The sequence below is a fragment of the Aegilops tauschii genome, chromosome 5 (genome assembly GCF_002575655.3).
Source record: "Aegilops tauschii subsp. strangulata cultivar AL8/78 chromosome 5, Aet v6.0, whole genome shotgun sequence".
Classification (NCBI taxonomy): Eukaryota; Viridiplantae; Streptophyta; class Magnoliopsida; order Poales; family Poaceae; genus Aegilops; species Aegilops tauschii.
In genome coordinates this window covers 178,889,183-178,909,410 of record NC_053039.3, presented here as the reverse complement: position 1 = coordinate 178,909,410, position 20,228 = coordinate 178,889,183, and the positions used below count along the sequence as shown (strand labels likewise).

The window sequence follows — 20,228 nt, the reverse complement described above, 5'->3', positions numbered from 1 at the left end:
CCCTCTAAACAGCCCAAAACCCATCTAAATCCCTTCCATGCTCTAGGTCGTTCGATCACGATCGTGTGGGCGAAAACCGTGATCAATTTGGACTCTCCTAGCTCCCTCTACCTATATATACACCTCCCCCTCTGAAATTCGGGCGAAACCCTAGATCATTTTCCCCTCCGCGCCACCGGACGCGTCTTCCTCAGCGCCGGACACGTCCGCCGCCGCCTCCTCGCCCAATCGCACGCTGCCACGTCACCCGAGCTGCCGCCCGTACGCCCGCGCCGCCCGCGGCCCGCCGAGGCCCGGGGCCGGCCCCCGCGGCCCACGGCGCCTTCCCCCGTCGCGCTGCCGTCCTCCTCCCGAGCGCCCCCGCGCGCCGCCGCCCTCCGTCCGCCGCCACACTCCGCCGCCTCGCCGGCGTCGCCACCTCGTCGCCGGTGCCGTCCGGCCGCGAGGCCGCGGCGCCCCGCCGCCGCGCGAGACGCCGCCTCCTTCCTCCGCCGTTCGCCGGAGTCGCCGCCCCGCCGTCTCCCTCCTCCACACCGGCCGCCGGCGACCTCACCCTCTGCTCCGGCGAGCCACCTCGGCGTCTGAGCCCCGAGCCCCGATCCGATCTGAGATCCCGAAGGGTTGACTTCTTCCTCCCTCTCCCCGAAAATATCCCAAGTCCTAATATTTTTACAGTACATGCACCTGTTCATCGCATCATAACTCTTTGCATATAGCTTCATTTCACGCGTGTAATATATCGAAATGTTCGTCTCTAGATGCTCTTCATTTTGTTCCATTGCACCATGTTTATTTGAGTCCATCTTGATGCCCAAATCTCTGATGCAAGGGTGCTAGTTGCTGTTAACTGCTGTTACTTATCAGAACTTGAGGTTTTGTTATTTTTGTTGCATTTAAGCTGTGCATATTATGGGCATGAGCTCTACATGTGTTTTGATGTATGCCATGCCATATTTATAGGGGTATATGCCATGTATTTTTGTGATCTATGTGGTGACTAGCACAAGCATGCAAACTAGGCTCCGTAATGTTTCTGATTCAGGGACTTGGTGATTTTACCAAGTCTGTGACTGCTGGTATTTTGTTGCTATGTATCCATGTGGTTACAGAGAGATCCATGCTTATTTTGGTGATGTTCAGTAAGGATGTTTTGTAGATATTGTTGTAATTGATCCAATTATGCCCTTATTTGCAATTATGGAGTGCCATAGGATGACTCAATCTTGCTCTACTTTTGCTATAAAATATTTCTGGCAGACTATTTACGTGTTATTCAATTTTGTCAAGCTTGTTGTAGTTGTTTCATTCATGCTATGTACTTGCTCTTGCCTTGGTTAGCTTTATAAACATGCCATCTTGATGTAGGTATGCTTGTTTTGTCATTCATTGCTTTGTGGTGAGTGCATCAAGCTCACGAAGATGCCTTCATAATGTCTGTTTCTGCCATGCTCTGTTTTCTGCTAAGTCTGAAACCTGTTAACGAAACTTGCTATGTTTACATGGTTGCCATCATATCTTCTGGTCCTTTTTGGCTTATGGTCAGTAAGGGATTTTTTTCATATTCATTTAGTAGAATACTTCCATGCCTTGCTTCGCCATGTTAACTTCCTGTAGTATGTTGATTTTGTGCGCTGAACATTGCTGCCTGATGCTGTTTCAGGCATGTCCAGTAATTTCACCAAGTCTGTGAACCTGTTATCTTTTGCATTTTTGCCATGCTTTTTTGAACCTGTTATGTTGTGATCTAGCCGTAGCTCAGCGTTCATATTTTGTCAAGCATCACCTTTAGATTACCGTCATATGCTTTGTTGCTACGTTGGAGTGCTGTAGCATTGTTACTTGTTGCATTCTAAGTGCTATCATGCTGTTAATCATAGATCCGTGTCATTTTTGTTTTGCTTGCCATTTGCAAACCGTGCATCCGTTTCCGGTGATCTTTATATAGATTTCAACCGAAATCATCTCATCTTTCCAGTGGCATGCTTGGTTTGCCAAGTTACTGCCTTGTTCATCATTTTCCTTCCGGAGCACGCATATGCATCGCATATCCCATCTCGCATATCATTCATGTTTTGCATCATGTTGCTTGTGCATTTTCCGTGATTGATTGTGGTTCCTTTGCTTGTGTTCTTGTGTTGGGTAGAGCCGGGAGACGAGTTCGTGAACGAGGAACCTGTTGAGTACGCTTACGAGGATCAAGCTTTCGACAACTCTGAGAACCTTGCAGGCAAGATGACCATACCCTCGAAATCACTTCTATCTTTGCTTTGCTAGTTGTTCGTTCTATTGCCATGCTACGCTACCTACCACTTGCTATATCATGCCTCCCATATTGCCATGTCAAGTCTCTAACCATCCTTTCCTAGCAAACCGTTGTTTGGCTAAGTTGCCGCTTTTGCTCAGCCCTTCTTATAGCGTTGTTAGTTGCAGGTGAAGTTGAAGTTGGTTCCATGTTGGAACATGGATATTTTTGGAATATCACAATATCTCTTATTTAATTAATGCATCTATTTATTTGGTAAAGGGTGGAAGGCTCGGCCTTATGCCTGGTGTTTTGTTCCACTCTTGCCGCCCTAGTTTCCGTCATACCGGGATTATGTTCCTTGAGTTTGCGTTCCTTACGCGGTTGGGTGATTTATGGGACCCCCTTGACAGTTCGCCTTGAATAAAACTCCTCCAGCAAGGCCCAACCTTGGTTTTACCATTTTCCACCTAAGCCTTTTCCCCCGGGTTTTCGCGAGCCCGAGGGTCATCTTTATTTAAACCCCCGGGCCAGTGTTCCTCTGAGTGCTGGTCCAAACTAGAGCCCTTTGCAGCGCCACCTTGGGGAAACTCGAGGATTGGTTTTAGTTGTACGGACTGCTCATCCGGTGTGCCCTGAGAACGAGATATGTGCAGCTCCTATCGAGATTTGTCGGCACATTCGGGCGGCTTTGCTGGTCTTGTTTTACCATTGTCGAAATGTCTTGTAAACCGGGATTCCGAGACTGATCGGGTCTTCCTAGGAGAAGGTTTATCCTTCGTTGACCATGAGAGCTCATGATGGGCTAAGTTGGGACACCTCTGCAGGGTATTTATCTTTCGAAAGCCGTGCCCGCGGTTATGAGGCAGATGGGAATTTGTTAATGTCCGGTTGTAGAGAACTTGTCATTTGACTTAATTAAAATACATCAACCGTGTGTGTAGCCGTGATGGTCTCTTCTCGGCGGAGTCCGGGAAGTGAACACGGTGTGAGTTATGTTTGACGTAAGTAGGAGTTCAGGATCACTTCTTGGTCATTACTAGTTGATGACCGTTCCGCTGCTTCTCTTCTCGCTCTCTTTTGCGTATGCTAGCCACCATATATGCTTAGTGCCTACTGCAGTTCCACCTCATTACACCATTCTTTCCTATAAACTTAAATAGTCTTGATCTCGCGGGTGTGAGATTGCTGAGTCCTCGTGACTCACAGATTCTACCAACACAGTTGCAGGTGCCGACGATGCCAGTGCAGATGACGAAATCGACCTCAAGTGGGAGTTCGACGAGGAACGTGGTCGTTACTATGTTTCTTTTCCTGATAATCAGTAGTGGAGCCCAGTTGGGACGATCGGGGATCTAGCATTTGGGGTTATCTTATTTTCATATGGATTTTGACCGTAGTCGGTCTATGTGTGTATTTAGGATGATGTATGGATTATATTTATGTATTGTGTGAAGTGGCGATTGTAAGCCAACTCTCGTTATCCCATTCTTGTTCATTACATGGGATTGTGTGAAGATGACCCTTCTTGCGACAAAACCACAATGCGGTTATGCCTCTAAGTCGTGCCTCGACACGTGGGAGATATAGCCGCATCGTGGGCGTTACAGTCTGATAGTTTTCTGCACCTTCAGGTGAAATCTTGTTAGATTATGGAGGATCTGGTGATGAAGAATTTGACTACCCAAACAACATCCTTGAAGGGTGGCAAGAAGACAAGTTTAAAGAAGAAGATTCATCTCTATATATATGAAGTAGATATTGCACGTGTGAAAGGATCGATATAGTTGACTAGAGGAGGGTGAATAGGCAACTAACAATTTTAGCTTTTCTTTACCAATTTAAACTTTGCATCAAAGTAGGTTGTCTAGATATGCAACTAGGTGAGCAACCTATATGATGCAACAATAATAAGTACACAAGCAAGCAAGGGATACAACACAAATAAGCTTGCACAAGTAAAGGCACGAGATAACCAAGAGTGGAGCCGGCCTTTGACGAATGACGGAGGACATGGCCTTGTGGTAAGACATCATTGCCTTGAGAAATTTGCGCTTGATCCAATTGTCATCCGTGTCCTTGCTCCCATGATCTCGGAGTGATACCGCGAGTTTGGTCACTCTCCGATAAAGCTCACGAGGTTCTTTATCTTCTTTCATTGCAAACTCATCGGCTTCATCTTGCACCACTTCGTAGTTGGAGCGTTGAATGCTTGCGCTTCCCCTGTAGAGGGAACAACTTGGTGCCAAGCATCTTTGGCCATGGCGTAGGGCCGGAGGTGAGGAAGATCTTCGGGTGGAATTGCATCTTGGATGATGAAGAGAGCATTCTCATTGAATTGATTGTCCGCGGCTTCTCTAGGAGTGAAGTTGCTTCGGTCATGCGGATAGAAACCTTCTTCAATGATTCTCCAAAGATTAGTATTCACATGATTTAAATGATGCTTAAACCGATAGACCCAAGAATCAAAGTCCTCATTTTTTACAATCTTAGGGGGAGGACCGGCATGATTCAAATGAGTGGAAGGAATCGGTCCACCATAAACAAGTGGAGGTTCCACATGGGCAAAGATGCCGGTGCCATTTTTACCACTAGAAGAAGGAGCCTTTTCACTAGTAGCTTCCCCCTTGTCGGAGTTAGCATCCATCACCTTGTTAGTGGGATCACCCACTTTCATCGGTGCGGTGGATAGTTTAAGCCCTTCAATGAATTTGTTAAACATGCTTTCAACCTCGGTCGTCATGGAGGTTTTCAATGTGTCCAAAGCCACATTGAATTCCTCACGAGAGACCGCGCTTCCCCCATCGGCCGTAGACGAGATTGGATTCACACCGGAGTGCTCCTCACCACCGTCTACGGTGTCAACCATACTCTTCAGATGGCAAAGTCCTTAATAAAGAGACGAGGCTCTGATACCAATTGAAAGGATCGATATAGTTGACTAGAGGGGGGTGAATAGGCAACTAACAATTTTAGCTTTTCTTTACCAATTTAAACTTTGCATCAAAGTAGGTTGTCTAGATATGCAACTAGGTGAGCAACCTATATGATGCAACAATAATAAGTACACAAGCAAGCAAGGGATACAACACAAATAAGCTTGCACAAGTAAAGGCACGATATAACCAAGAGTGGAGCCGGTGAAGACGAGGATGTGTTACCGAAGTTCCTTCCTTTTGAGGGGAAGTACGTCTCCGTTGGAGCGGTGTGGAGGCACAATGCTCCCCAAGAAGCCACTAGGGCCATCGTATTCTCCTCACGCCCTCAAACAATGCGAGATGCCGTGATTCCACTATTGGTGTCCTTGGAGGCGGCGACCGGACCTTTACAAACAAGGTTGGGGCTCTCTCCACAACCGTGGAGGCTCCCAACGAAACCACAGAGCTTCACCACAATGGAATATGGCTCCGAGGTGACCTCAACCGTCTAGGGTGCTCAAACACCCAAGAGTAATAAGATCCGCAAGGGATGAGTGGGGGGAATCAAATTTCTCTTGGTGGAAGTGTAGATCTGGGCCTTCTCAACCAATCCCTAGAAAATCAACAAGTTTGATTGGCTAATTGTTAGTTCGCCTCGCCTTCCCGAAGCGTGGGTTCATAAAATTTCTCGTAGAATCGAGAATGAAGTTTTCATTCTATACATGCCTAGAAAAATGGGGTTCTTTATCTTTCCTATATTTAGAATTATTATTATTGTTGTAATTTACTTTTAGATTTGGGTAGTTTCTGCAACTATTATATCTATTTGCACAAATACCTCGACGAGAGAGATCGGGCGAAAATGAGCTTTGGAGCAACAATGGAGCTTTTGGGGGAAAAGAGGTGAGTCAACTTGGAGAAGAAGACCTCCTTTTATAAGGGGGGAGACAATCCAACCGTTACCCCCGCTCAGCCCCGCACAGGGCGGTACTACCGCTGGGGGCGGTACTACCGCTGTGGCCAGCGGTACTACCGTTCCGCCTCGTGGTACTGCCGCGCAGTGAGAAGAGAGCGAAACGCAGAGCAGGACCTGGACCCAGGGCGGTACTACCGTGGTGATAAGGGCGGTACTACCGCCTAAGAGCGGTACTACCGCCTCTACTGCCGCAGCAAGTGCCGCAAAACCCGACACGAGAGGAGGACCCTCGAATCAAGGCGGTAGGAGCACGAAGCCGCAGCGGTACTACGGCTAAGAGCTCCAAGCGGTACCGCTGTGGAGCGGTACTACCGCTGTGGAGCGGTACTGCCGCTTGTAGCTCTCGAGCGGTACTACCGCTGGGGTTCGCGGTACTACCGCTGGGACCAGATTTCAGGGAGAAGGCAGCAAGGGAGCCTTCAACGAAGCGGAAAAGCTCAGAGGGTGCAAAGGGGATGTGTACGTGTTGATTCCACCCTAGCCAAACCAATGCGGACCCCCTCTTGATAGTACAGTGACTCCTACGACACAAGTCCACCAAAACTGAATCGAAAGGGCTACACCGTCTTCGCTTCAAACACCGAGGGGAGGAAATCGTCTCGTGCCAAAGGATGAATCTCTGAAATACTCAACGCACATGATTAGTCCGCAAATATGTTGTCATCAATCACCAAAACTACTTAGAGAAAAACATGCCTTAACAACATATCTCTTGAAAATGAAGCTCTTGACATGATGATGTTCATAGGATGCTCTGCATGAGTTATGCTTGATACTGGAATTAAGGCGGAAATTCAGGAATCATCTTGGTTGGAAGGGCTAAGGCCTGAACCATTGCACCCAAAAAATTGAGCTATACCGCAAGGAAAAGTGCCACTGCGGATAAGTCTTCGAGAGATAATTACTGGGTTGAGCAGATTGCCACTCAAAGAGGCCTAACACTTGAGCACATTAATCAGTTCACCATCCTATGGGACAAGTTTGCCAATGTCGTGATCCAACTAGGCATCCAAAATACCATCATGTGGAAGTTCACCAAGGAAGGGAACTACACTGCTTCATGGACCTACAAGGTCCAATTGGTCGGTCTTATCCACTCCAACTTGCAAGCCACGATTTGGAAGGTTTAGGCACCTTCCAAATGTATGTCCTACGCTTGGTCACTTGGTTAGTCATCCATAATAAAATTTGGACGGCGGATAGGCTCCAACGGAGAGGGTGACCAAACTACGACTGATGCCCCTTTGCATCCAAGTGCAAGAAACGACGGCTCACCTACTCTTCGAGTGTCAATTTGTAGTTTGATTTTGGAATGGTATGATCTTTTGGGCCAGTCTTCAAGTTAGTACGACACTTTGGCATCACATTGAAATGGTGAAATCTTTGTGGATAGAGGTCCTCCTGAACAATGCACAACCAAGGAAAGCTATGTGTGATCTCTTGGCTCGGTCTTCAAGTTAGTACGACACTTCGGCATCACACTGAAATGGTAAAATCTTTGTGGGAAGAGGTTCTCCTGAACAATGCACAATGCACGACCAAGAAAAGTTTTCTTGCTCCCTCAAAAAAAACTATCTTGCCTTGCTTGGCTTTGTTGGATGAGAAATTTTGAAGGAAAGGAATGTGCACCTCTTCCAAAACAAAGCAGCCCCGGTGGCAGTCATTCGTTAGAGCAACTCTAGCAAATCCTGTAAAACCTCGCGGGCCCTTATAATTCTGGACGTGTTACAAGACCTGCTATTTTTTCGACCCGAGCAGATCCGGTAAAAAAGGCCCGGGCCGTAAAAAATATACAAGCGGCCCGTATATTCCTCACTCCGCTGCTATATTTACCGGATTCCAGGCGATTTAGGGTTCCTATCTAGCATTTCCCACACCTGCCTCCAACGCAATCCCCCCTACTCCGGCGACCGATTCACGCGTGCACGCACCCGTTCGGAGCAAATCAATGGCCGATGGAGGTCGCTGGCATGGGGGCGCGGGGCTCGTGGTGGGTCACCACCGCACAAGCATGCCCGACACAACGCTAAGGCCGGCAGCTCCAGCTGGCCCGCCGTCGAGCCGTGGCGCTCGAAGCAGGCCAAAGAGGGCAGCGCCCTCTCCCGTAGTGGCGTCCGGAAAGCGTGGAGCAACTTCCACGAGGTCAGGGACACACTTTGGCCCACCACCAAGGGGCTCCGCGGGGCGGAGATTGAGCTCGCCGCCGCGAACGATGTTGTGCCGGCTGGTGAAGACGGCACAGCCGAGCGGCTCGTGGCGGCGAAGGTTGGGTATGAGCTCACGTACGTTCTCTACTGATCGGCGGCGGAGTTCTACCTCAATATAAAGCCCTATACTAGTTTAGATTAGACTTTATCTACTATGTTTTTAAGTTTGTATGTTTGAATGTATGAACTCCGGTGATGAACTATCATGGCACGAACTTTAAATTTCAAATATGCAATATGGTTTAGCAGATCTATTCTGACATGCCTTCCGCGGTACCGCAAATTCGTTTTACAGGATCCCTTAAACAAAATTTGCTGTACAGCATTTTACATGATCTGCTAGAGTTGCTCTTGTGCGGGGGCTAAGCACTTGAGTATCTTGTGCTACTTTTGCGGTTGTTTTCTTGCAAATTCCTCTTCTTAATCAATAAAAATGGAAGTCTTTTGCCTTGTTTCAAAATAAAATCAGACATAGATTTAGGAAATCTGTACAATTAGGAACCCCACATTAGCGGCGGGTACAGTAAGCTTGACCAGGTACGACTCCCAACTGCTGAACGTTTACATCATGAAATGGTTGTCTGCTCTTCCGTCTATCTGTTAACTTATTACTCATCTAAGTCGGTGTCAAGCTGTTGGTGGCCTTTGCCAGTCGGCAGCAATCTTCTCCTTAGCAAGAACTGGACCAGTGATACGGCCACGATCAGAGCTATTTCCACATGGTCTGACGTGCTGATCTTGACACAGAGCCGGCCTAGATTTCTGCTGTTTACGTTTGCGCTGACCGATAATTTTGACCCACGGCCCACTCGGAAGACAGACTGAAGATTCGCCCCGATTACAGTCTCTTTCTCGAACGACAGAGCAGTGGCCGCCATGCTGGTGCTCCCTTCTCTCACAGGGTAGTCTTTCCCCCTTACTGTTACTTCCAGGCCACCTCCATCTGCCACTTGTCCACCACCAACCATCCTCCCGGCATTGGCTACCAAGTGGACTCGTTTCCCAATGGTGATGGAGTCTTCTAATTTGGCCCCAGAAAAATACTTTGACCCGAATTTAGTAACAGAAATACCTCCTCCGGTGGTGTTCCAAGGCAGATTTTGGAACCTGGCATCCCCATGAACAGTAAAAACCAAATCCTTACTCGCTGTTTGCATATCCATGCCCCCCATCAATGAGTAGCGCCTTTGATCACTATAGCTTACTGAACATTCCGACTGGATATACATGTCTTCTTTGTCCTTCCTCATCTGTCCAGCAATAGATGTTGATATGTTCTTTTTTAAGTCATGACATGATTCGAAATTGATACCATCGAACCCAATATCATGGTCCCATCCTTGGGGATCCAAAACTGGTCTAAACAACTGATCATTAGTTATAAGGTGACGGTAGCGGTGTGCTGGATAATCAGAGTCAAAACTTAATGGGATTTCCATATCTGATATGTGCACAACTGGGGATGTGCTCTCTTCATAATCATCAGCAACTGCAGATGATGCTTCGGTGTTTTGAGCTTCAGCAAGCTTTTGGCTCCGGATTCCCTCCTTCCACTGCTGTTTGAGGTATGAAGTCTCACGGTAGTCCAGTTCATCAAGATATGCAGTTCTCTGTTCTTTGGTCAACTTTTCATATTCAGATCTTTTTAGAACACGGAAAGGTGGTAGCTGATCATATTCATCCTCCTCATCTGATAGCTCAGTCATCTCATTGTCAGCACCCTCAGAACTCAATGACGCAGAAGGTTTAAGGAGTGACGAAAGAAGATGAGGGAGTGAAGGCAGCCTGGCATTTGCTTGTGACAGCAGAAAACTATCTTCGAACTTTAGTAAGGAATTTGCTTCTGCTAACAACTTGGTCGCCCCACACAGCAAAAGAAGTTCTGATACCCATACCTGCCCATTTGGCAAAACTCTTTCACCCCTGGTATTCCGTCTGCACATTAGATGATTGTCAACCAGAACAATAGGGTTCTCCAGCTGTGTGTTAGAAGCTGCTAGCTGGATATGACGCTCCACGACATTCTTACAGTAACGGGTGTACGCGTCATATTCCAAAGGATGACCATCTGGTCCTTCAGGAGGAGATGAGGAACAGTGAGTCATTACAAGGACAGTGTTGAACCATATCGAAGAACCCAAGGTATCAGTTATAAGCTTCAACAGAGGGTAGTCACTGCATCTGCTGTTAATATGGTCAAGCCGCTCGAAGTACAGGACGATATCAGGCGGGTTTCTTTTAATGAAACGCTTGACAGCATGCAAAATCTTCCTGTTCCTCCATTGGCTATGGTGATGAGGTACCAGACCAGGTGTGTCGATAACTGTAACTCTTACTCCTTTAATATTTCCATGAACCCTCTTTATCCTACTAGTACCAGGAACAAGTGCATTAGTAGCAACCTTTGTTTCATCAAACATGGAGTTTATTGTGGCGCTCTTTCCCACACCAGTCTTTCCCAGAAGAAGAATTCGCAAGGGGAGGTCCAAATCAGGTCCACCGGGTGCTTCTTGTTCTGCTGCTATAACTCTGGCTTTGTTGATAGCAAGGTTAGTTCTCTTCGCATCTGATTCACCAGCCTTGATCAAGTTGGCAAGCTGCAGTCTGTACAGTACCTGTGCAACTACATTGGTACTGGGAGGCACTCCGGTCCTGTGTACCAACCGCAAAAACTTAATTTGAAGTGCCTCAACTTGCTTTAGTGGATCTGACTTGTTGTGATCATGATCTGGCTGAAGAAGACCAGAGGAAACAGCATCCTGTGGGTTGGATGTGACCTCTAGTGCACGGCTATCATTGGAAAGAAATCTGTTGGCGGATACGGTTTCTACAAACTCACTTTGTGTTGTACCTGAAACAGGAAATCCACCAATTTAGCTTAACATTTAACAGGAGGATGGCTTTATAACAAAATGTCGTCAGGAAATGTCTCCATGTGACGGAATAAAAATAAAACAACAATTAGCAATAGGACCTTAAGCTATGCAAATGAAATCAACATAGACGGCACACTAAAGGGACATCACAACTGCAATAACAGCAAGTGAACATCCCCAAGTCCTATAACTTTACATCAGGAACATAGGGCTCCCGCTCCGGTCCGCTATGAGCGCTCCCGCTCCGCTCTAAGCCCTCCGCCGTGCGTCACTCTGACGCCGGCGTCCACCCTCCCGCCGTCCGCCACTCCGGCGACGGTGGCCACCCCTCTCTCGCTCTCCCCCGACTAGGCCATGGCCGAGAGGCCGCTCTCCGTCACCTCCTCTTTCCCGCACAGGGAGCGCCCTGCCGTCTCTGGTCTAGGACTTTCCTCGACCTCGAAGAAGTCGGCTGCGGCTGCTGCGCAGGAGGCGGCGCAGGCGCCGGCGCCGGAGGTGGAGTCCTGCCGGCGGCTAATTCCCTGGAAGGAACCCCCTCGATCGAGGAAGACCCTGTGGAAGCGCAGGCGCGGCATTGGGCAGCCAGAAGTGGCGTCGTGCCCTCCCTCCCCGGTCCGCAAAGAGATCTCACCGGAGATGCGCGACAAATGCTTCCGGTGCCTCGAGAAGGGGCACTTCCGGCAGGACTGTACCAACGACCTCATCTACATTCACTGTGGGTTGCCGGGTCACGAGGGCCGCGTGCAGCCCCTCTTCTGAAGACGAGCTCAGGCGGGAGGTGACGGCCAAGGTGGCTTGCCGCTCAGTTTCTGCTGGGGGTCGGGACGTTGCAGAGGCGTCGGACTCGGCGGCGGCTCGGCACAGGCCGGTCGCGGCCCGGCAACCTCCTCCACCCCCTCCGCCGCCCCCCTCGGCGGCGAGGCCAGTCTGGCCGTTGCTGTCGGCCCCCAGGCTGCAAACTCTGGATGATCTGGAGATGGAGCCCTCGGAGCTCTGCGTCGTCGGCCGCTCTGCCACCATGGCTGACTTGGAGCGGCGCCTTCAGCATGCCATGGTCGCGTATGTGGGCGGCGCCTGGCGAGATGTGTCACCGCGGTTCGTGCTCAACGCGCTGGAGACGGAGATGGGCATCTCTGCAGAGTGGGTCTCGGTCCACCCCTACAGGCCAGAGGGGATTTCTTGGTGGTGTTCGCGAGGCAAGATCATCGTAACAGGCTGGGGCAGAGCCCGGCTGTGGAGCATCATGGAGTCCGGCTGTTCTTCCGCCAATGGAACAGGCAGTCGCAGGCAGTTCATGCGGTGATGAGGTACAAGGTTCGGCTCGAGATTGAAGGTATTCCTCCGCACGCTTGGGACCGCAGCGTCGTGGAGGACTTGCTGGGCTCTCCTTGCATCGTCGACTTGGTGGCGCCGAAGACGAGTTCGCGCTCCAACCTTTCATTTTTCCAGCTGTCGGCTTGCACAGCGGAACCGGAATCTATTCCAACTCGTCGGTGGCTTGCAGTTCGGAGCCCGCGGAGCACGTTTTCGAGCCGCAGATGCTGCAATACAAGATTCTCATTCACCTGGATTCAGTGACAGACTACTCCGACGCCGACGAGCCCTTCTTCCTTGGTGGTTCTTCGGACAATAGACAAAGTGGCTTGCCGGACGACGATGAGATGGAGAGAGGCGGTGGGGTCACCACCAGGCACCGGCAGCGGAAGTTTGGGGTGAGGGACACACGCAGTGGCGGCGTTCAAGAGCATGGGCAGGGCCGTGGTGGCGGACGGCAGTTCGCCGGCGGCGAGGGGCAGCCAGGGACACCCCAAGACTGGAGGCTCCCACCGATGAATGCCGACAAAGCAAAAAGCATTGCGAGGCCCACGCAGAGAGTTCAGGATAGGCTGACGGTTCGACAATCTGCTTTTGACCGTATCGCCACGACAGCCCGTCCACGTGCGGCAACGGGAAGTTTGAATCGCCCAGACGCCAACTCGACGGCTCAGCAGGTGGAGCGCGCACCCACCATGCAAGACTTAAGGGAGGGACGACAGGCTGGGGGGGGCGTGCTGGATCCGAGCCATCATTGGTGGGGGTTCGCGAGACCAGGACAGCTGCGGCAGGGCTAGATATGGATAAGGACATGCCTTCGAGGCTAGCCACGGAGGAGGCACAGCTGCTGGTGGTGGATCCCGCACCGCAACCCACTGCTGATCTTTTCTGCGCAGTTCTGGCTTCGGCTGTGGTGGGGCAGGAGGAGATGCCCGAGGGCCGCAGGGAAGGGCCATCAAGTCGGACCGCAGAGGATCTAGCCTTGGTTTCTGTTTCGGCGGTGGAAACGGACAAGAGGGGCCCATCGGCGGCGTATGATACGGTGGATTCTCGAGTGGAGGCTGCCATCATGGAGCCCAGATAGGCAGATACCCACTGTCGAACCCGACGGAGATCACGACGGAGACCAACGCAGCTTCCAAAGATGGGGACAGCAGGGGACACGTGCCGGCCCAGAGTTCGCCACTGCTGGTGGAGGTTAATCCAGACGCTGATCGCGACATGCAAATTGTCCAAGCTGCGTGCAACCCAGGTATGACCCCCGAGGAAGCAGCTGCATATGAGAAGATGAAGTGGTTTTGCTCCAACCTGGTCAAGAAGCTAGCCCCACCGCTCCTCAAAGAAGTTCAGGCAACCATGCTCAGGCCAGAGGTGGAGCCCTATACCCTTCGCCGCATGACTAGAGCTACCAAACGTGCGCCATCTCAATGTGCTATTTGATTCATCGTTGAGAGAGCAGCACGTGAGGATCATTGCAACCCTCTTCGGCAAGGATATGCCAGCGAGGAGGGACCTCTTGGAGGAGCAGTCGTCGGGGATCGAGGCGCATTGAGCGCTTGGTTGGAGGCGGGAGATCGATATGCTTTATGGATCTCAACCTGCAAGTGTTGTGCTGGAACGTTCCAGGCCTGAACGATCCAGCAAAGAAGAAGGCGGTGCGGAAATTTGTGACATCGATGTGTGTGAACATGGTGTGCTTACAAGAGACCAAATTAGATGTAATTGATCGTTTTTGTGTTATACAATGTTTGGGGCCGTCGTTTGATGGCTTTGCATATTTGCCTGCGTTGGAAACTAGAGAGGGGGTACTCCTCGCTTGGGACACCACGGTCATGGAGATAGATAGCATATAGCTGCACACCAATTTTCTACACAACAAGGACGGGGCCAAATGGTGGATCTCGGTTGTTTATGGCCCTCAAGGAGATGAGCTCAAAACAAATTTCCTGGAGGAACTGAGAGTTAGAAGGGCAGGTTGTTTGGGACTGTGGATGGTTCTCAGGGACTTTAACATGATCCTTCGAGCTTCGGAAAAGAATAACACTAATCTGAACAGAGCGATGATGTGCAAGTTCAGGGACTTTGTGGACGACCATGAACTCAAAGAACTATACATGCATGGTAGGAACTTCACCTGGACGAACGAGCGAGACGAACCGGTTATGACCAAAATTGATAGAATTCTGGTTTCGCGGATTGGGAGCTGCACTTTGCTGACTGTTTGCTCCAAGCTCTATCGACGAACGTGTCGGATCACGCGCCACTTCTACTCTCCACCTCCGCGGCGTTCTGCCCCAAAAAGAGGTTTAGATTCGAGCTTTTTTGGACTAAGCTTGATGGTTTCTTGGACGTGGTGCGGGACGCTTGGGTTTGCGATGGGAACATCACGGATCCCTTCAAACGGCTGGATGAATTGTTGCGGAGCACGGCACATGCACGTAGGGCTGGGCGTATAACCCAAAAACCGATGTCCCGAACCGAATTAACCGGCACCGAAGCCGAATACGCCGAAACCGAGTACTTCAGTGGTAAGTTCGGTTTGCATAAGTTGAAAACCGAACTAAGTTCGGTGAATTCGGGTTTATCCCTCGGGTACCCGAGCGGACCGAAAACCGAGTAAACAGAGGTCCGACCTGCGCGCCTGTTACTACTCTCATGTGAACATGGACTCTATTTTCTATCCCCTATCTGACAAGTGCATGAGCCCCACAGCCGCATCGGGAAGAGACGAACATAACCCAGTGAACCGCTGCTGCCGCTATAAATTTTGTGTAAAAAAGAGAAGTACCAGTACTACCTCTGCTTAATTTTCTGTGCATGGAGTACTTTATCTAGTTAGCCGCCGACCGCCAGCGCTAATTGTACAGAGTAATAAAGTTCCGCTCGGAATAATAAGACGGAGTAGTCAAGGAGACTAGCCTTTAGTAGTAGCTAGCTAGTAGGCATGAGCTACACGCACTGTACATTCAGAATAAAGTAGCGACTGCTGCTAGTACAGGTAAAACATAGGGATTCCAGTACATCTCGGTGCTGTTCGGTGGAACCGACGACTGAACCGAAATTTCGGTACACAGAATCTTCGGTTAGCTAATCTTTGATTGACCGATCGGTCAGTATTCTGACAAAACCGAAATCTTAAATATACCGAAGAACCGACCCGAACGGTTCGGGGGAACCGAACGCCCAGCCCTACATGCACTCCAAGCATGGGGTCAAAGGAAGGTGGGCAACATCAAGATACAGATGACAGTGGCCAACTACGTTATCCTTCGGCTTGATAGAGCTCAGGAGCATCAAGTGTTGACTATCGAGGAGCTCTGGCTTAGGAGGACGCTGAAGTTGGCCCTGCTGGGCCTAGCCTCGCTCCAGCGTACTATAGAAAGGCAGCGGTCTCGGTTAAGATGGATTAAAGAGGGTGATGCGAACACCAAGTTGTTTCAACTTGTGGCGAACGGAAGGCGCTCAAAAAACTTTATCCCGCGTATAAGCTTTGGAAATGACACTATCACCGATCAAGCTCATAAGGAAGAGGTGCTCACCGAGGCTTACAAGCAACTACTGGGCAAGGCTAACTCGAGGGAGGCCACCCTGGACCCTGGATTTCCTTGGTGTTCAAGCATGTGACCTCCACGAACTGGAGGAAATATTCACGGAGGATGAGGTGTGGAACACGATAAAGGAAATGTCGTCAGACCGAGCGCCAGAACCAAATGGGTTCATTGGCGCCTTCTATCAGCGTGCTTGGCCGATCAAGCAAAATCTCATGGCAGTTATGCTGAAGTTGTACATCGGAGATGGTCGTGGCTTTTGAAGCTCAATCGTGCGCACATCGTGCTGATTCCTAAGAAGCCGGACGCGGTGGAAGTGGGAGACTTCCGACCGATTAGTTTGACACGCAGTGCGGCCAAAGTCTTTGCTAAGATGCTTGCTAACGGAGCAAGGAAACAGATGAAAGAAGTGGTCGCGGCTAACCAGTCCGCTTTCATCAAGACTAGGAGACAATTTCTTGCTAGTCAGACAAGTCGCACGGAAGATACACGATCATAGGGAAGCTGGGCTCTTCCTTAAGCTCGACATATCACGAGCGTTCGACTCGTTATCATGGCCGTTTCTATTTGAGGTTTTGCGGGCTAAAGGATTTGGAAGAAAATGGATTGAATGGATCTCCATCCTACTGAGAACGGCAACTACGCGTGTGTTGGTAAATGGAGTGCCAGGGGAAGCGTTTGCGCATGCGTGTGGGATGAGGCAGGGCGACCCTATATCGCCACTTCTTTTCGTAATCGCCATGGACGTGCTAACTTTGATGATCACAAAGGCAACGAACGAGAACGTGGTCAGCTCATTCCATGGCATTAAGGCCGTGCAGAGGATATCTATTTACGCTGATGATGTTGCTCTCTTCATCAGGCCTTCGGTGGCAGGCCTGCATTTTGTTCGCTGCGCACTGCAAGCTTTCGGGGAAGCGTCAGGTCTCCGAGTTAACTACAGCAAATCTTTGGCTATTCTGATCCGTGGAAACGATCTGGACAAGGATAGGGTGGCCAACATGCTTCAGTGCGATATGACGGATTTTCCATGAAAGTACCTTGGCCTACAGTTGGTGATCAAGCAGCTTACAAGGAATGACTGGTAGCCGATGCTTGATCGCGCGAAGAAAGTGGTCCCGACATGGCAGAGAGGCCTGATCACGAGGCCAGGAAGGCTCATTCTTGTGAAATCGATCATGTCGGCGAGGCCTATACACCATTTCCTGGTGATGGATACGCCACTATGGGTGTATGGGGACCTTAACAAGTGGACGAGAGCCTTCTTTTGGACGGCCAAAGATAAGGCAAATGGAGGGCAATGTTTGGTGGCCTGGAACAACATATGCAAGCCGGTGGGCTATGGTGGCCTGGGTGTCAAGAATTTGCAAATCCAAGCCCTCGCTCTGCGGGTTAGGTGGGAATGGTTAAGAAGAGTATACCCAGAGAGGCCCTGGCAAGGAATCCCCCTGGTTGTGGACAAGGAGGCGAGACAGGTGTTTGACAGCTTGGTAAAGATCAAGGTCGGGAATGGCACGAGGGTCCTGTTTTGGCGTGACAGATGGATTCATGGCTTTGTGGCCTCGGATATTGCCGCGTTGGTGGTCAGCACGGTGGAAAAGCGTACAAGGAACAGACGGGCCATCCAGCAGGCCCTCACAGGAGCGACATGGCCGTTGGACGTGCAAGGAGAGTTGTCCTTCACAGCCCACATTCCAGCGATATCCGACCGTGGATGATGAGTTCACTTGGCCTTGTGACGTGTCGGGGTCCTACCCTGCTCGTTCGGTCTATGATAGACTATGCCTAGGCTTACAGAGAGTACCCTTTGCTACTTGCATCTGGCGCAATTGGGCCCCTCTGAAGTGTAAGATCCATACTTGGTTGACAGTGCAACATAGAATCTGGACTTCCAATCGCCGAGCTAGGCATGGGTTACAGGATGCACCTTCTGCGTGCTATACTTGCCTTCAGGACGAGGATAACGCAGAGCACATTCACATACAATGTAGCTACGCGAGAGAAATATGGCATCGTTACTTAAAGGACCTCAACATTACCGTGCAACGACCCGACAGGGATGATACTTTTCTGGAGTGGTGGCTTCGGGCCAGGGAGAGTTTTCACGGTGCAGACAATAGAGGTTTCGACACTTTAGCCACGGCAGTGGCTTGGGCACGCTAGAAGCAAAGGAATGCTAGAGTGTTCAATCGTGCGGATCAAGTCAAGACCGTGGCACAACTGCATAGGCACATCTTCGACGAGATCAAGGAATGGAAAGAAGCTGGTATGGGTGTTGGTGTACTCCACAAATTTGTGAGAGAGTAGCCTTAGTCTCTAGGTGTTGGTGTGGGTTGTATCCTTGTGGGGATGTTCGCATCCTGCACAAGTTCTTGTAAATGTCTTTTTGCCTTCTACAAAAGTAAGGTATGCCTTTGGCATACTCTCGGAAAAAAAATCAGGAACATATTAGGACAGAGAAACTGGAACTAACCAACGATGAACCAACGTTGCATTCAAGCAGTATCAAGAAATAGGCTTAATTCCATTAAATCATTGTAAACAAGGCTAAAAATCACTAGCAATTCGATACGACCGGACAAGAACCCTCAGCTATATATATAGAGTACCTTCCCCATCGCCCTGGGAGGCGCCGGCGTCGGACCCGGAGATGGCGAACGGCCTCGCCGACAGCAGCGACGACCCGAGCCGGTATGAGATCCAGTCCCTGAAGTTCATCATCATCCTTCACCTGCACAGAGGTGGCAGCAACTAAAACAGCGATGTTTTCTCCGCCAACTCGCAACAGAAAAGCCCAATCGGATTGACCAAGGAAAAAGTTCGCAATGGGACGCTTGGAGGGATTCGGTCGACGGTACCTGGTCGGTCGGCGCCCACGGCCGGAGGCTTTCGCGTTCTCGAGATGAGGCGATAGATGTCGTTGCTGGAGATGTGCTTTATTTTTCTTAATATAATTTGTATTTTTTGGGGTTTCCTGTTTTCGTGCGGCAGCCGAAAGAGAGGACGGAGAGGAGAGTGGCTCAGCCGTCCATCCGGACAGGGTCCTCAGCGGCGAACGCCCAGCTCCAACCCAGCACCAAAAAACGGATGTCTTTGTCCGGTTTTTCTCTCACCGTGGCAGGTGAGCCAACGCGGTCGATTTATCTCTTCTTCTCCTAATGTCTGAATTGACGGAATAGTATGATTTATTTTCGTCTTATCACTTTTAATCGTTATTCTCGCTGGTTTTTTTCGTCTTCCCTCCCACCACCACTCTTCATGTTGATTTATTTTTTTCTTCATTTTTTTAGCAAAGTAGCATTTTTCTAACGTACAAAAAATCACGGACTAAACTTTCCTAATTTACCCAAATCAATCGATCTCTCTTATTAATACAACTAGTAAAACGCCCGTGCGTTGCCACGGGCTTTTGAAAAAAATTAAGATGCTATTCATGGAGCTAAAATAACCAAGAATAAGGCCGTCTCAACTAACTCACATCTTTTTCTTGACAATCAGCTAACACACATCGTACTATCATACTATCGAAGCCTTCCCCACCTTCGGCCATCAATTGGCCATTCACAAGAGGGCGGCGGGCGCGGGCACGGGCGCTAGACTTGGTCATCTACGGCGTTGCGGTAGCTGAAGATCGAGTTGGACGTGGGGGTGTAAGGAGGGAAACAAGCACGCAAGGAGCAGCGGCATTGCGACGGGTAGTCGTGCCACGGCCTTTGCCTTTTCCAGGACAACAGCCAGAGGCCACCACGCTCCTCGGCTCTCCCTCCTCTCTTCCATGCCAGGCAACAAAATGGGCGAGATAAAGAAGAGGCAACCAAGATGTTTTTCTATATGGCGACCAAGATGGTTTTGTTTACTCATGCCACAGATTCCTTACAGCCCCACCCTCGAGCGAAAAATTATCCCTTCTTTCCAAATTTATCTTCTTTTGCTGCTTGGTTTTTCATTATTCTCGTCAAACAAGAATTGCCTTGCTATATAACCTCGTCAAACTAATATCATACACTTTTATGGATCCACTAATATGAGTTCGTCATTATTTTGTTACTAAAAAGGATGGAACTCTAAAATGTTAAACAGCATGCTACACCAAATAATGTGAACTGATTGTATAATCAAACAATTTAATTCAAAATTATAAGATCTT

At 49.7% G+C, this 20,228-nt stretch overlaps 1 protein-coding gene across 1 annotated transcript; it reads right to left on the bottom strand.

The window, feature by feature from the left end:
- Positions 1-8,742: 8,742 nt before the first annotated feature.
- Positions 8,743-19,126, bottom strand: LOC109754492 (translocase of chloroplast 90, chloroplastic). The gene is made up of 3 exons (XM_020313394.4): positions 18,940-19,126; positions 18,691-18,812; positions 8,743-11,194 (listed from the first exon to the last, which is right to left on the bottom strand). Exons 2-3 carry the CDS (start codon positions 18,803-18,805, stop codon positions 8,952-8,954), a joined length of 2,358 nt encoding a protein of 785 aa, XP_020168983.1. The 5' UTR covers positions 18,806-18,812; positions 18,940-19,126; the 3' UTR covers positions 8,743-8,951.
- Between the last annotated feature and the right edge of the window lie 1,102 nt (positions 19,127-20,228).

Excerpts from the sequence above, each read along its gene's own strand:
- LOC109754492 (XM_020313394.4), bottom strand. The coding sequence starts at position 18,805 with ATGATGATGAACTTCAGGGACTGGATCTCATACCGGCTCGGGTCGTCG. Across the intron at positions 11,195-18,690 it reads CTCCCAGGGCGATGGGGAAG|GTACAACACAAAGTGAGTTT; the intron begins GTACTCTATATA and ends TTCCTGTTTCAG.